Genomic DNA, 16,381 nt, shown 5'->3' with positions numbered 1-16,381 from the left:
TCACAGGCAGCCATGATTGTTGAAACACTGCTCTTAGTTGTCTCCTTGGCTCACATCTTATAGCTTTAGTTACCGGCAAAGGCATCAAGTGGTAAAAAAAAAAAAAATGCAATTCAACCACTAAAATGCGCCTATACCCCCATAACGAAGCCTAAATCCCTGCAACATTTACAACAAGAGGAATCAGTTCTGGCGAATGATAACAACCCCGTACCAGCAGGAGCAAACAAATCCAATTCTAAATCCCAGTAGTTTGTGCTGTGTCTTTCCTGCTGTGTAACAAGGCCCTTTGTGTTTCTGCCACCAGTGTCGGTGTCACTGACATAGAGTGTGGATGAGTCAGAGGCCGGTGGAGGAAAGAGTGTGTGTGTGTGTGTGTGTGTGTGTGTGTGCAGAAATAACTGAAGTGGTGTCAGTGAGCTGTGCTTTCGTACGGCGCTAACGTGCGTCGTCGTCGTCGATGGTGGAGGGAGGTGCGCTCACGTTGTCGTTCTCGACACATATTATACACGTAGATTATTTGAAATAAAACAGTATTCCCTGCCAGTTAGTGAGACTTTAGAAAATGTGCTTTCTGACAGGTGTCGACGTGTGTGTGTGTGTGAGTGTGATTGGGAGATGATGCTAGGTGTGTTCAGTAGTGAGCGCCTCTTCGTCCCCGCGCCATGTAAACAAACGTCGGCCCGGGGAGAGAGAGAGCGTGCTCAGAAAGGCTCAGAAAGACATCAAAGATAGAGAAAACTTTTCAAGGAAGGAAGGAAGCATTATTATTCTAACAGCACAGGTTAATCTGAATACCAAAGATAATATTGCATCATCTAGAACTAGCCTCAATTGCTCAGTGTATATAAAACTGGAAGAAAGCTATACTGTAATATTAGATTTCACTTTATAATTCTAAAATAATTTATACCAACAATAGTTATATTTTATAGAGTATTTACATACGTACATCGTCATATAGTAATAGTATGTCAGCACAACATTATAGAAACATACACCATACAGTATGTGTATATAGTAACGTTAAAGCCACACGTATACACACGTATATAATGAATATACAATCAAAATGAGCTATTGCAATGCTGTGTTGGTTAAAACTCCGTCGAACATTCACATCTTCCCCAGTCAAGATAGGTTAAGCTCATACAGGAGTTCCGATGTATTGCTATTAGAAAGACACGACGTTCAGCCCAGCCTCGCACAGTCGCAGCAGATCTTTTTCTTTTCTTTTTTTTCGTAAAAATCTGAGTATTGCTTATCGTAAAAGGTGCTCTCCTCCTGATGTGATAATCTGAACGGAGAGAAGAGGAAACGGAGAAAGAGGAGCTTTGACCCTCGCTCGGTGTTTGCTTGTTTGCCGCTTCTGGAGGGCTGAGTTTTTTTTTTTTGTTGTTTGTTTTCTTTTCCCCCAGTGGACTGATCAAACCAAAGAAAATAGTTGTTCTGGATCTGTGTGAGTCCATCAGCTGGGATTGAAAAGGCAGCCCACGCAGACAGACAGATAAATAGGTGGGCACGTGAGCAGCCAGATAAGTTTGTGTTACTAACAACCTGCCTCCCCCTAGAAGTCAGAGAAGAGATCCTGGGGACCCAGATGAATGATGAAGGGAGCAATGGTCCGTGGCTGGTAGAAGGGATTGTCGATGAAGAGTCCTCCTGCAGCGGGATGAAGAACAGAGGAAAGAAAGAAAGCAACGAGTAATTAGGTAAAAGAATCCTGGATGATATAAACGTTTCATCACTTCTCTTACAACAGGGTTGAAATGTCAAAAACGGATTACTTCAAATCCACGTCGGAGACACATTCACCTCTTGAATCATGTTGTAATTATAAGACATGACATGAATATTGAAGCAGCTACAGGTTCAGATTAAAGGAGAGGTTGGACAGGTTAATCTTAGAGTACTTATTTGTGTTTGTTGCCAAGGTCGATAACTGCTGATGTGCGCAATAAATATGAATCTTGTTAAAAGGTTTGTTACCTGAGCTCAGTGTTAACGTCTCATTTCGGCAGAGTTTATTTCACAGTCTGGTTTGGTGGAGATTTGTCCGATGTTCCCCGAGTTAAATTTTCGGAGCGAAAAACGCCACATGGGAGGAGTTACGTAAAACTCAGACAATCATGTACGTTATAGGAATGAATACACTTTTGGTCGACTTATAAACGATTGTAAATCCATGTGGAAATGAGGCGTAAGAGTGATGGTTTACAGGTGTCATTATCTGCAAAACCACTACCTGAATCTGGACACAGCTGGTTAACTGTTGGCCCCAAACAAAAAAACTAAACGGATTATCTAAGGAAATAATCTATTAATCATCTGCAATAGAAGTAAAGGAAGGTCAGTTATTTAAAATGCTTTGTAAGATTTCAATGGAGCAAAATCAACCATTGGACAAGCTATACTGTGTAGTCCTCTCGTCCAATGGCTGAACTCATCTATTTATTTATTTACACTGCTTTATTGCTTTTAACCACAGATAATATTAAATTCTTAGAGGCTCAACTGATGCAGGACCTTAACTTATTGGCTGCCAGCCATTTTCAGTGCAGAACTGCTGAGCGTTTTACAGTATTTTTGACTTTTGATTTTCAAAGACCCACAAAACGTGTGTGTTCTATGACTATGTAAACACAGAAACTACCCAAAGAAAGAGTGGAATCTCTTTCATCAGACATCATTGGCAGTGAAAGGTTGTTTTTGAATTGATGTCTACAGACGTCATTGGCAGCCAATGAGTCAATGCAACAAAATCATGCAGGCGTGCCACAGGGCTCTATCCTGGGCCCCCCCCTCCTTTTCATCATTTATCTACTTCTAATCAGCAAAATGTTATCTATTTCCACTGCTACACAGCTCTACCTGAGATTACCTTCAGTGAAAGAAAATCATGTTTTTTGACAAATCTCCTTAAAATTAAATGGCGACAAAACTGAATTTATTTTAATTGCCTCCAAATCGACCCTATCCAAATTTGACAGCTTCTCCCTCTCCATTGATAACACCTTTGCGTCCTCCTTCACATTATTTTCTTCTGTTTTTAATCTTTTGTACATATCTTGTTTCATCCACATTTTCACTGCTGATGTACGGTGACCTTGAGAGCTCCAGTGAAGAGTAATGAAACAATTACATGAAACACTCAGAATTATGTACACAAACAAAATGAAAACAAACACGGTCCTTCTGAGGTTGTATATGTAGAAGTGAATATGTTTTGTCTTATCAAGTCTGAGTTATTTAATGCCTCAAACATCACATTGCTGATAGGGAAAGAGTTCCATGTGCTAACATACTTTATATGGACTGTAGGCGATGGCTACCGGGAAGCCTGCCAAACATTAATCCACGTGAGGTAATGAGATCGTGCAGCCGAATGCAAGACGCAGGATCTATCGAGAGCCTTCTAAATTCATCCCTTGTCTTCTTGACTTTCTCTCCTGACAGTCTATAAGCCGAGGGTCAAAAGGATGTAACTATAGAGGTGCTGGGGGGAAAACGTGGAAAATGTGAAATTCAATCATGGCTGAATGTGCGAGGGGTGGAATATTAAAGATTGATGCACAAATGTTAGTTTAGCTCAGTGCTGTGCAGGTGCTTCTGCGTCTCTGCCGGCAGAAAGCCTCAAAATCAGATATACACCAGGCAGTGTTCAGCTTTTTATAGGAGATAAACTTTATTAATTCTTCAACATTATTTAATCCTATACATCCTTCACACAGCTCACATTATTATTTTTTACAGAGAATGTGTGTGTGTTGTGTATGTGTCATATTGCAAAAGCTATCCTTCTCCGAGCAAAGAATAAGAAAAATAACAAAAGGTTGATTATATATATATAAATATATATATATTCATAATTTAGACTCAAAGAAAGAGGTAACAATTCACAGTACAAATCCTTCAAGTTTTTCACTTTTAAGAACTTAAAAACCTGCAGTTTCATGTCCATAACGTATTTGGAAACACAATGAAAATGAAAAAGAAAAAACAAACAAAACGCATTTAAAAAAACAACAACAAAAAACTATCTTCAGCTCATGACCCAACCCCCCGCCCCAATCCTCTCCCCCATCACTGATATCGTAGAAAAAACAAAAACCCAAACACAAAACAGACTGAGAGATTCCCTTCTAGGAAAAAAAAGGTGCATGGTTTGGTTTGCATGGTTTGTCTCCTGTGCTAAAAGAAGTGGTAGTGGGGGACGGGGTAGGCGGGGACTTTCATGACAGGCAACAGAAGCATTCTCTTGGGCAAACCTAGAGGGGAGAGATGAGAAGAGCACAGCTCTGCATGAATTCAGGGCAAAATAAATAAATAAATAAAATAACCAAGCTTTCTAATCTACTCACTGAATAAACACCTGTTTTGGTAACACTTTAGATCAGGGAACACATATTCACCATTAACTAGGTGCTTACTAACAAGTAGCATAGTAGCCCTTATTAGTAATCATTAAGGACATTTTAACACTATTCTACATAACCTTATTCTACCTCTGTTATGATATAAATTAAGATTTTTTCTACATAAAGGTGTTTATACGTGCTTAATATTTACTAATATGCATGTTAGTAAGCACCTAGTTAATGGTGTGTTACCCGGTTTTTAGTGTGAGTGTGTTAGCCACACAGATTTCTATAGCCTATTTTATCATCATCTATTTTATCAGAACTTAGGTATTACTTTGTTAATATTAGCACATTTAAATTATTTTTAAGTGCAAACATCGTACCTATTATATCTGAGATCTGGTGACATCACTATAACAAAATAACCTACATACCAAATCAGGTTTCACTTCTTTAATATAAAAACGATAACTCCAAATACATCAATTTGTCTTGAAGGATTGTCAGTCATTTAATCCTAAAAACAAGACCAGATGCCTAAATCTGCACTCCTGACAAACCAGGAGAACAGAACTGCACCTAATCAGAACAATAGTCTTATTACAGCTGTTCTTTCTATGGTCAGACCTGGAAATATAACTCAAGTAGAATTAAAGTGGAAAAATCAGCTGAGGAAGTATATAAATGCCTACTTGTCCTGTACTGTAAACCATACATTTGATATACTGTAATGCTACGTGTTCGACTCCTGCTTGGTGCAATAATATTATCGTGTTCTAATGCATTAGTTAGTGTTTGCCAGCAAGAAATCAGAAAGCAGCACAGAAAAGAACAAGAAGGAGAACAAAGGCCAAGGCAAAAGAGGAGAGGCTCGTCCACCTTTTAATTATTCTTCTTTAAATCCGTACTCATAATTTTATTTATCCCGCTATTCTACACTCAAAGACAACAGGAGAATAAAAAAACCATAGACATTTTCATCACAACAGCCGGTATTTACGAGTTTATTTACGAGTTCACCTTTGAGAACCACTGAGCTTAAGAGAGATAAACACAACAGGAGTCGTGACGTTCTGTTTATATTTGGCGCTCGGGTAATCCGTCTGCTGCTTCTCTGTTGACTTTTAAAGAACTCGACTTCCTAGCTAATTGTGAGAAGCTCAGGTCAAAGGTCAGGGTCAGCTGAACTGACGGTGACCACCCACCTGGATTTGAGGCGTATAGATGAGTAATGGGGGGGGGGGCGGGGTGTGGGGTGTGTTGTGCTTCATCCACCCACAGAACAATAAGGATAGTCAACAAACCATGAAACAAACCATTGACAAAATTAGAACATACACTACCGTTTGGGGTCACCTATACAATTTGTTTGTATTTTGTGCAAACAAATTGTGTTGTGCTAACATAATTGCACAAGGGTTTTCTAATCATCCAATAGTCTTCTAACGCGATTAGCAAACACAATGTACCATTAGAACACTGGAGAGATGGTTGCTGGAAATATGCCTCTATACACCTATGTACATATTCCATTAAAAACCAGACGTTTGCAGCTAGAATAGTCGTTTACCACATTAACACTGTACAGAGTGTATTTCTGATTCATTTAATTTTATATTCATTGAAAAAAAATAAGGACATTTCTAAGTGACCCCAAACTTTTGAACAGTAGTGTAACTTAGTAGTTCCACAGTACGAACAGCACCTACTATACACTTCTGCGTGTTCCAGAATTAACAATAACGTGCAAAAATGTGTGTGCGAATGCCAAGGACTGAGAGTTCCAGCACTAATGGACACAGCAAACTGAGGTGCACTTTATATCCAGGACTGCCAAGTTCTCAGGGGGGAACTAAACGCCTGCCCTCAGGCCTCAGACCTGTCTCACCCCGGAACATAAGACCCATTCAAGCTCCAGGCTGAAGCGTGGACAGAGAGGCCTCCTAATGCTACATGTGTACACACACACACACACAACACAAGGCCCAGTCTGTCGAGGTCAATATGACTTGTGTTCAATAGAGAGAGAGAGATGTACGCGGTGAATTTGGCACCAATAGCTTTGGCTGTTAAAGGTCAAGGACTGGTATAGACTTAAGAGTCATTAACTGTGGAGAGAGGAAGGGAAGACGGAGCACTTTCAGCAGCGAGGACATGGAAACCCTTTAGCAGCAGTAACATGACAGGAGCAGTGTAAACTGCCAGAGCCTCCCCACCAGCCTTAAATATCGGCGGGTAAAGTGAGGAACTCGCACTATGTGCAAGTGCTAATCTGAACAGCGATGGGAATGACGGCAGCACGGGCCCTGTCCCTGCTAATTAAAAATCCTGACAAGATTAAATACTGGGGGGGGAGAGAAGTGCTGTGTGTGCAGGTGTGTATTGTGTATATATGTGTGTGTGTGTGGGTGGCAGAGAAAAATGCACACGGAGGAACAACTGGATGCTGGATGTTCAGTCGAAGCACAGACGGACAAGAAACATTTAAACTTAATTAATAATGAATGAAATTCAGCACCAAACCCGGCTATGAACTCATTCCAAAATCAGAATCGCATTTATTCTAATTGTATGTCCATACGACGATAATTAAGTTGTCATAACGGCATGAATGGGTTATACACTACCGTTCAAAAGTTTGGGGTCACTTGAAAATGTCCTTACTTTTGAAGAAAGAGCCTTTTTTTTCAATGAATATAACATTAAATGAATCATAAATACACTCTATACATTGTTAATGTGGTAAATGACTATTCTAGCTGCAAACGTCTGGTTTTTAATAGAATATGTTCATAGGTGTATAGAGGCCCATTTCCAGCAACCATCTCTCCAGTGTTCTAATGGTACAATGTGTTTGCTAATCACGTTAGAAGGCTATTGGATGATTAGAAAACCCTTGAAAACCCTTGTGCAATTATATTAGCACAGTTGAAAACAGTTTGGCTGGTTCTTTGACTGTTTTCTATTCATTTTGCAACTCTTTCGATGAATAAAAGTGTGACTTTTAATGGAAAACACAAAAAAATTGTAGAGGTGACCCCAAACCTTTGAACGCTAGTGCAGTAATGGCAGATTAATGGAGGAAGTGTACGGTTAAAAGACTGGAAAAAGCTTAAGAGGAAGTGAAGAAGGCTTCAGATGGCAAGAATCAGGGCAGAAAAAAACCATAACAAAAGCACACTTACCGTATGCAGGAGCAGCTGCAGCAGCGGCAGCAGCAGGGCTGTAGCCATATGGTGTCCCGAAGCCTGTTGTGGGGGGAAAGGTGACATGGTCCAATTTAGTTGTGTACTTGTTTAATTCCAGGCGACACCTCCTGCAAGTTTAGATTCTAAAAGTGGGTAAAAGACCAGAGTGGAGGCTCGAGTGGAATCTGAAGTTCTACACAAACTTTAAATCAATAGTTTTGTTGCATAAAGCTGTTAAAATCGAGTTCTCCAAACACTTTGTCCTCTATGCTGCCAGCCTGTGAAAAGAGATGATTATTTTCAACCTGAAAACTGGGCAAACATCCTGAAGCAGAAGAAAATGTCAGTGCAGTAAAATCCCCACCGGGAAGGGAAGAAAATGCCAACGCAGCGTATCAAATATAAAAGAGGGAATCAAGTCTAATATTTATAAATAAAAGAATCGTTTTCTGCCAGGGCCTGACGCAAGGAGGCACAATATTGATCTAAGACGTGTATTATGGTGCAGTAGTTCAATTTAAAAGTGCTTATTCAACTTGTATGATCGGATATGAAAATCATGCGGCTTACCTGGTGTGACGTATCCGGGTGCAGCTGCGCTGACGAAGGCTCCTCGTGCGAGGGCCGCTCTTCCTCTTCCTCTGGCTACCTGAGCTGCTACCGCCGAGGCTGCTGCCGCCGCCGCCAGGGCTCCTTTAGTCTGAAATAGTACATTTTTTTATCATGAGTGGACCACAAACATCCATAAATCAGAGGGTAAATGCAATTTTGAGGTGCACTGACACACAGAAATATGGTAGAAAACCAGTCTGTTAGCGCTACGTGACAACTTAAGCGGAGACGGCGGTGATCTGATTGCTATCTCAAGAGCTAATCTGATTAGACACTTGTTAAACTTATCGATCTCTGTTGGGTGAACAAATGAGAGCAGTTGTGCCACGGCTCTACAGAAGCGACACAGATAAGAAAAAAAAAGGGGTCAAAAGTAATACGTTTTACAGCCTCGCTGACAGTTTGCCTCTTCAAGAAGACGTACAGTACATATAGCTCCAGTAAATGGCTTGTTGTTTTGTTCTCCGTGTGTATAAACGCACGTCTCAGAACGAAGCAGGACCCTCTGTGTGTTATTACCTGAGGCAGTATCTTCTTTTTCTTGTTTGCAGCAGCGTTAGGACCAGAGAAGAGTTTTTCCAGAGCTGCCAAAGCAGCGCTGGCCTTTGCTACCTTTTTGTTGGGGCCTGCCCCGCGGAACTTCTGCCCATCGACCTCCACCTGACATCCACACAAACAACAGACGGAATGTAAAATATTGATGAAATCTGGTTTGGATCACAGTTAAAAGCTTCCACACCATGTTTTTCAGACTCCTGTAAAGCCTGACCCACACTAGAGGATCTGATTTGAACAGATTATCTGGCCAAATTATCGTGTAGTGTGAGGGATTAACACAAGTTATTTTAACGTCATCAGAGTCTTCCCAATTTCAAATCGAGGAGATTGTGTGCGAAGTGTGTGGATCTTGACTGGGGATTGTCGGTGCTTTCTCGGGATTAAAACATAAACATTATCGGCTTGTTGTTCCGAGGTCTTTTCTATTTTGAAATGGATTCCCTTAGACTGGAGAGGCAATAAGAGGACTTGTTTCAATCTGAGAGATTACAAAAAGCACCTAAGCAACCTAAGATGCAGACAACATTGGAGCTTCATTAAAAGAAGTCAAGTTGCCTGGATTAAACTCTAGGAGACCTTAGATTATACAAATCTAAATCAGACCCAATCAATGTTCACAAAGAAATACATTTGATTTCTGGGGTCACAACGACCTTCAACTTTTGACCACATAAATGACTAAGTTTATCCTTGATTTCAAATGAATGTTTGTGCCAAATTTGAGAGGAAATTTATATAGAGGACATTCTCTAATCTAGATACAGTTCATTCTTAATAATAGACATATGGGATGGAAAAATGTACATGTCTCCAGCCTCGGCTCTCTCTTGCAGAGCCATGAAAATGTATAAGAATACATTTATTCATTAAAGTGTTTGTATCCCAAATATTATAATAATAACATAATAATCACATCATTATGTTGACCCAAACTCATGTGTTTATCAGTCACCAGTAGCTCTGTCAGTGAGTCGGGTTGAAGACGACAGCTTGTTTAGCAATGCCCTTCTGTCAGACAGGCCTGCTAATCAATCAGCGGAGCGATGGAGCAGCCAGCCGTGTTGGAAAACAACGCACGCCCCACAGAGAACAGACTTGCACTCAGAACCTAAGTTGACTGATTGACTCCACGAGTGATCAGTGTTTGTGTGTGTTTATAGTCGCCGTGCGGACCAAATTCTGATTGAATCCTATGTTTTGAGAACATTTTTTGGATGGTGTTTACAATTATGAAGGGTTTTTTGATGGTTAAGGCTTGGTTTTAGGGTTAGAATCGGGTTTTGGAGGAACTGGTTAAATTTAAGGCTAAGATTTAAGTTATTAGGTTAAGGACAGGCACTACCTGGTTAAGGTAACTGTCCAAACGAATGGAAGTCAATGAGAATAGCTGTGCAAACCTGTGTGTGTGTGTGTGTGTGTGTGTGTGTGTGTTGAGGTCGAGTGATGTGTATTTCTATCTAATCTTTAGAATAAGGGCAGCCGATAATGCAGAACTCATGTTTGTTTTCATGTTTATTCTATATGATCACATTTAATAATAATAAATAATACATTTGATACAGTAAGATTCAAACGTTGTTAAATAAACCTGGTTAATGAGCATTAATCAGGTTTCTGAGGGCAAAGGTGTTAATAATAAATATACTGTATATGATCAGTTCAACCAGTTAATTAGTCAACTGATTTCACACACGTTTTATTTTACAGATGGATCATCTTTTAATAGCACTGACGGTGTGAGTGTGAGTGTGTGAAAGCTCTCACCTCCATAATAAAACGTTTGTCGTGGCTGCCTCCACTCTCAGAGATGAGCTCATACTTTAGGCCCCGCCTCTTCTCGTTCAGCTCCATGACAGGATTCTTCCCGCTCGCTGTCAGAATGGGACCCTGAGTTCGCACCTGGAGAATTTAGAAAAAAGGCACTCTTTAATTTAACGAGCGTCTTCAGACGAGAGCGCCGACAACGGCTGAGAGTAAACCTGAGAGCGCGATCGAGTCAAGTGCCAGATGTTTTTTTATCCCCCACCTCAAGTGTGTTGGAGCTGTCCGAGGAGTGCGTTGGGTTATTGCTCGTGTGCGAGGACGTGTCGCTTTTCCCCTCGCCGTCTGACTTCTCGTCTGAACTCATGGGGTCCAGGTCTGAGTCGAAACCCGTTGGGTAGCCCATCGCCTGGAGAACCTAGAGAGAGAGAGAGCAAGGAAGATGCCGATTAAGCGTTATGGAATTGAGAAGATGCTCCATGTACAAGAACAACAGCAGATTATGGATCCTCTCACAGTCCAAAAACATGCAGATTTAGAGATTAGGCTAATTGGATACTCATAATTAAGCATTGGTGTGCATTGGAGTTAGAGTTGAATGGTTGTTTGTCTCTATGTGGCCCTGTGATGGACTAGTGATCTGTCCACAGTGAGACCCCGCCTTTCGCTTTATGTCAGCAGAGATTAGTACCAGTGACCCTCATGTGGAGGATTAAGCGGTAGAAGATGGATGGATGGATGTATTTGATGAGAGAGGATGTCGGAACCTTTAGAAGGTCCCTTAACGAATGAATGTGAATCTACTCTGACATTCATTAACTGTTCGTAAACCAACCATAACATGTCAGGATAAAAAAAAAAACCTCTACCATTTCCCATTCACAGTTTTAACAAAACCCTTTTTCTGGAGGCATCAATAGTTCCATGTACTAACACGGCAGAGCACAGACATTCACAACACTGTGGACTGCGGAGGCAGAAAAACCAGGTCTCGACTCCACTTGAATAGGTGATTGTGTTACAGCTGCTGCTGCTGGACCAGTCACTAAAAGGGAGGAAATCTGTGTGTGCGAGGGTATGGCTGAGAAAGAGAGGTAGAGAAAGACAGATCAAAAGGTGACTACACGGGGGGAAAATAAATTGAGAAAGAAGAAGGAGAATGGAGAAATAACAAAAAAAAAAGGGCGCAAGATTGGGTTGAAAGCCTCGTATGGGAATGGAGCGGAGAGCAGATTATCTCAGCGCTGTGCTCTGGAGAGCATCTTTGTTCACAACCACTTTGGGATTACATGGATTTGCCAACCTCCTATCTTCTCTCTCTCTCACACACCCACACAAACATATGCACTTAAGAATGTAGATACACACAGGTCAGCAGACTGCAGACAAAAGCTCAGACAATTCTTCATTAGGGTTGAGATGATAAGTTGTTGTCATGAATCAAAAGCATCACAATACCTGGGTGAATGTGATTCAACATATACTGTATATTGCCAGAATTTTATATTTCCGATAATTGTGATTTTATTTTCCCTCGTTAACCAAAGTTGACCAAGAGGAAAGGTAATTGGGCTTGTAACAGGGTTAGGGTTCAAGTCATGGGATGGGTCAAGGGCTGGGGTGTCCCTGAGCAATCCCCCATTGATCTCTGGGTACTGGTGTGTTAATTTATCTGAATTAGCTTGATTCAAATTCAAATTTTCATAACAAATTCTATTTTTGCCTCTTTTCAAATGTAGGCACTAACTTTGTGTTTGTGTTCATGTGGCTGCAGGACAAACTACATTTATCCACATCATCATCGGATAATGTCCTACCTTGACAGCGACATGCAGCTTGGCCGTCTTCTTGGAGGACCCTGACGCTTCATAAATGGTTCCGTCGAGATCCACCGACATGGTGAAGACCGGAGCGTGAACGGGGCCCGACTGAGACAGCAGGCGATACTGAAGCCCTGGTCGTATCTGGTTCAGCCGCATCAGAGCGTTCATTGGCTGGTTGGAGTCTATGGCTTTACTGTCCAAGACTAATGGAAATAAAACATATTTGGGTGAATCTGATAAGGACGTATAGTATGTGTATCAATTATGCAACACTGAACCACTTTGAAGATGTGATTTTCTTAGCGTTTCGCAACTGTGGCGACTTGTTTTCACGACGAGTTAAAAACGCCACTCTATTTTCTTTTCTCTTTCAATCACGGTCCTCGCGCGTGTCAATATCCAAAGATGCCTCCCTGCCTCCATTAGTCGTGGTTCATCTTCTGCTTGTACGAAGAAAGAGCTGAAGATGATTGGATGGCCTGCTAAAACGCCGGCGATCAATATTATCGATCTGCCTCCAAGGGACAGAACGAGGGTGGAAAGCAGAGAGGCAGACGGGGGAAAAAAGACACCAAAAAATAGGGGCTAATGGGAAGAGATATAAGGCTCGTCTGTCGGAAAAAGACACAGCTATCTCTCTCTCTCTGAGTGTGGTCTGAATAAAGTCAATTTTTGTCCACTCTCAGTTAATCGTTCCCCTCTCAACAGCCCAACGACCAACGAACGAAATTAGAAAATGAGATCATGGCACTCTGTCATTCCTGTACCTTTCCTCAGATTCCTCTTCATCTTCTTGATGAGGTCTTTGTCGTCCATGAATCCGTCCTCGTATGGCCTCTTTAGAGCTAAGCCTAAAAGACATGGAGACACACCGTTAACAACACGTAAGCAGCAACTATAAAGATGGATAAACTCACTAATAAGCAAAACACACACAAAAAGTCAAACCTCGAGGACGACATCCAGCATATAAGCTCTTTTCCTACATGCTCCCTAATCTCTAAGTGCTTTGGCAGTCGTCCATGTCGGCATCATGCAGCACCAAAGTTATTTCTTTCCATGAAAATCTCATTGGACATTTGCCAAAATCAAGATCTGAGGAGATTTCCCTGAGTCTTCTTGTAGTGTGAAGTAAAGCAGAAACATTCCTGCGCTGAGCAGAGCACGTACGAGCTGAAGTGATTCTGCCAAGGCCACCGTGTCTCACCTTTTTTTTTTTTTTTTGCTCAAACAAGGCGGTCATTTTGACTCTTTTATACATTTTTACGTTGTGCATGGCATGAATCCCATGTAACTTTATGCCATTTTTACCCATAAAAAAACCAGAAAGCCTTGCTTGAGTGACTTTAGTTGCTTTGACTTTACATAATATTTCCTTATAATCTTGCAGTGTGATAGTTTAAATCATTCAAACCAATATTGTTTTCTGAAACTGTTAATTTTCCCACATTTATCAAATCTTTATCACATTTTTCTGTGATTGTCAGATGGACCATTTTGGCCATTTTTGGTCATATTAGGATAAGGGAGATTCCTTTCTCTCCTTAAATGTTTACTTATACCTACTCTATTATTACATTATTACAACCATTATTCAAATAATATGTAAATAAGGTAGGCATGTTACTGTGACCATTCTAGATTCTGGTAGTTTGAATAATTGACCTGTCAGTCATGTTCAGATGTGCAGAAGAATCACATCATAGGTGACATCGTGTCTCTGACAAGCCCTCAGCTGACCCTGACACTGTCATTGAACCCAGGTTTGCTTTTATAAATGTGAGAATGGCTCAGCTTTCAGACGGATTACCAGGTACCAGAGTGAGTGAGTGAAAGATGGAAAAATACGGCCTGAAAGCCTGAAGAGGCAGATAATCAGGACTTGCGAGTGAACGAGAGGGAGACATGATGGATGAAATGGATGAAAGGCAGAGATGGACGTAGGTCAGGCGGACAGGAGGTACTCACCTTCTTTATCACACCAAGGGTATTTCTGTGATGGTTTATTTGAGGGGAGCGGCTCCATCTCCAACACCTTGTAGATCTGCCCGAATGCCATGAGTCTGAGAGCATGCTGTTGGAAAAATGAAATGAAATCGAACAATTACAATATCTTATGTTCCATCTTTGTTTATACTGTAAATATCAAGCCCATACTGTCTTTATTCTGGTCACTGTCTATAATGTACATTCTATTTGAACTTTTTATAATCATATTGTTAATATATTTCACACATGTGGAAATGCATGTTTATTAATTATTATCTTTTTCTTTAGTGTCTTTGCTGCAGTGACGATCTAAATTTCCCCCTGCGGGACTAATAAAGGACTATCTTATCTCTATGTTATAAAAAAACACACATACAAACACAGGAAAAGAGATAAAAGCTGATAAAAGATAAATCCATACTATAATTTACGTCCATTAACCTTGGACACAAGGATTTATTTTCTGGGATGGATTGTATTTAAAAAAATAACACTGTTTATCTTCCTTTTGAATCATGTCAAACGAATCAATGACATGAAAATGAAGGAGAGTTTTATGTAAAATTAAGATGATAAAGCAAATTCTTAATAAATAAAGAAGCACATGGATAAAACTCGTAACTCTGCACCATCACCAACATGCAATAGGGGGATTTGGTATATTGGACACTCTAAATTAACTGTAGATGTAAGTGTGAGAATAAATGGTTGTGTCCCTGTGATGGACTGGTGATCTGTCCAGGGTTTACCCCACCGCCTCTCACCCTATGTCAGCTCATTGGCACCAGTGACCCTCGTGTGGACGATAACGCGGTAGAAGATATGTAGACGCACTGACCAGCGCATCCCAGTGTTAACTAATCATTGTCTGACCAATGTAGACATTCATAATCTACACAGCCACTCAGAAAAGATAGGCAGAATTGCTCCCAGTGGCTCTGCTAATATAAATCCATTAGGGAACTGTAGAGTCTCGGACATTCATGAGGCTTCGGCGTAGCTCATTGACAGAGCGCCTCCCCTCTCCCCTATCTGCGCTTGTATCTGCAACAATTATCCCTATTGACATTCCAGCCTCGTCCCAGCCACCTTCAAAGGAAATGGACGGCACTATCCACTAAGCCATGCAACTCAGAGCCAGTGTGTGTGTGTGCGCGGGGGAAGGTCGTGACCGCACAAATGCGCACACACACACACACACACACACACACACACACACACACACAGGAGTGCGTGCACTGAAGATAGTGTCGTCCGGGCCGTCAGGGATGGATTTATGGCTTGTAGTGGCAATAGTTTCCCACACCAATCATTAAAATGCAGCATGCAGCGTTTTTCTGGAGACACGCGCACACACACACGTAGGATTGTGTGCGTTTGCATGCGTGCAGATTGTTAGTTTGGGTGGTAACAGGCAGGTCGCTTACTGATTCCCACACACTGACAGCTGAGGGCAAGTACAGCTGGGCGATAACAACAGTGCCTTTAATCTGCTGCTCGTGTGTGTGTGTTTGTGGGTCTCTGTGTATATGCTTGTATTTTTTACCCCTTTAGAGACCTTTTGTGGCATTAAAAACTGATCCTTTCAGGACAAGTGGTCGTCATGCAGACGCAAACCTGGTCCTAATGAGGCAGAAGCAAAATATCAAACACACCCCTTTTTGCTCAACCAAGGTGGTTTATTAATCTTGGTATTCATATCTTTTTTTGAAATGAAATGACATGAATCCCACGTAACCTTCTGAGACCTTGTGTAAAGTAGACCCAGAACCCTGCCCTTCCAAAACCTTGCTTAAGTGAGTCAAGTTGCTTGGGTTTACATGATATTTAACTCATCCTAAGCAATATTGTTTTATAAAACTCTTAATTTTCCTGCAGATAAGCAAATGTATTAATGTTTATTTAGAAATGAACTTGTATTTTATAGCCCTTTTGGACTTTTTGTGGCATAGAAACTGATCTTTTCACGACAAGTAGTCTTCATGCAGTGAAAAACCTGGTCCTGATAAGGCAGAAGCTTATTTTGGGCTAATGATTGTGGTTAGTTTAGGGTTAGGGTTAGGCAGTAAGTGTTTATGGGGAAGGTTAG

General features: G+C 41.0%; 1 protein-coding gene across 1 annotated transcript in view; it reads right to left on the bottom strand.

Annotated features, from left to right (window-relative positions):
- Window positions 1–4,080: 4,080 nt before the first annotated feature.
- strbp (spermatid perinuclear RNA binding protein) overlaps window positions 4,081–16,381 on the bottom strand; it is a 56,675-nt gene continuing 44,374 nt past the window's right edge. Inside the window, exons 10-18 of the mRNA XM_083902674.1 lie at window positions 14,272–14,377; window positions 13,071–13,154; window positions 12,298–12,506; window positions 10,746–10,898; window positions 10,484–10,618; window positions 8,681–8,821; window positions 8,120–8,249; window positions 7,547–7,609; window positions 4,081–4,268 (exon numbers count right to left, since the gene is read on the bottom strand). Coding sequence (XP_083758800.1) covers window positions 4,192–4,268; window positions 7,547–7,609; window positions 8,120–8,249; window positions 8,681–8,821; window positions 10,484–10,618; window positions 10,746–10,898; window positions 12,298–12,506; window positions 13,071–13,154; window positions 14,272–14,377 — 1,098 coding nt within the window. The 3' untranslated portion in view covers window positions 4,081–4,191. The remainder of the gene's footprint in view (window positions 4,269–7,546; window positions 7,610–8,119; window positions 8,250–8,680; window positions 8,822–10,483; window positions 10,619–10,745; window positions 10,899–12,297; window positions 12,507–13,070; window positions 13,155–14,271; window positions 14,378–16,381) is intronic.

Source organism: Microchirus variegatus (assembly GCF_963457635.1).
Source record: "Microchirus variegatus genome assembly, chromosome: 16".
Taxonomy (NCBI): domain Eukaryota; kingdom Metazoa; phylum Chordata; class Actinopteri; order Pleuronectiformes; family Soleidae; genus Microchirus; species Microchirus variegatus.
The sequence above is the reverse complement of the archived record's forward strand: the minus strand, read 5'-3'. Positions and strand labels throughout refer to the sequence as shown.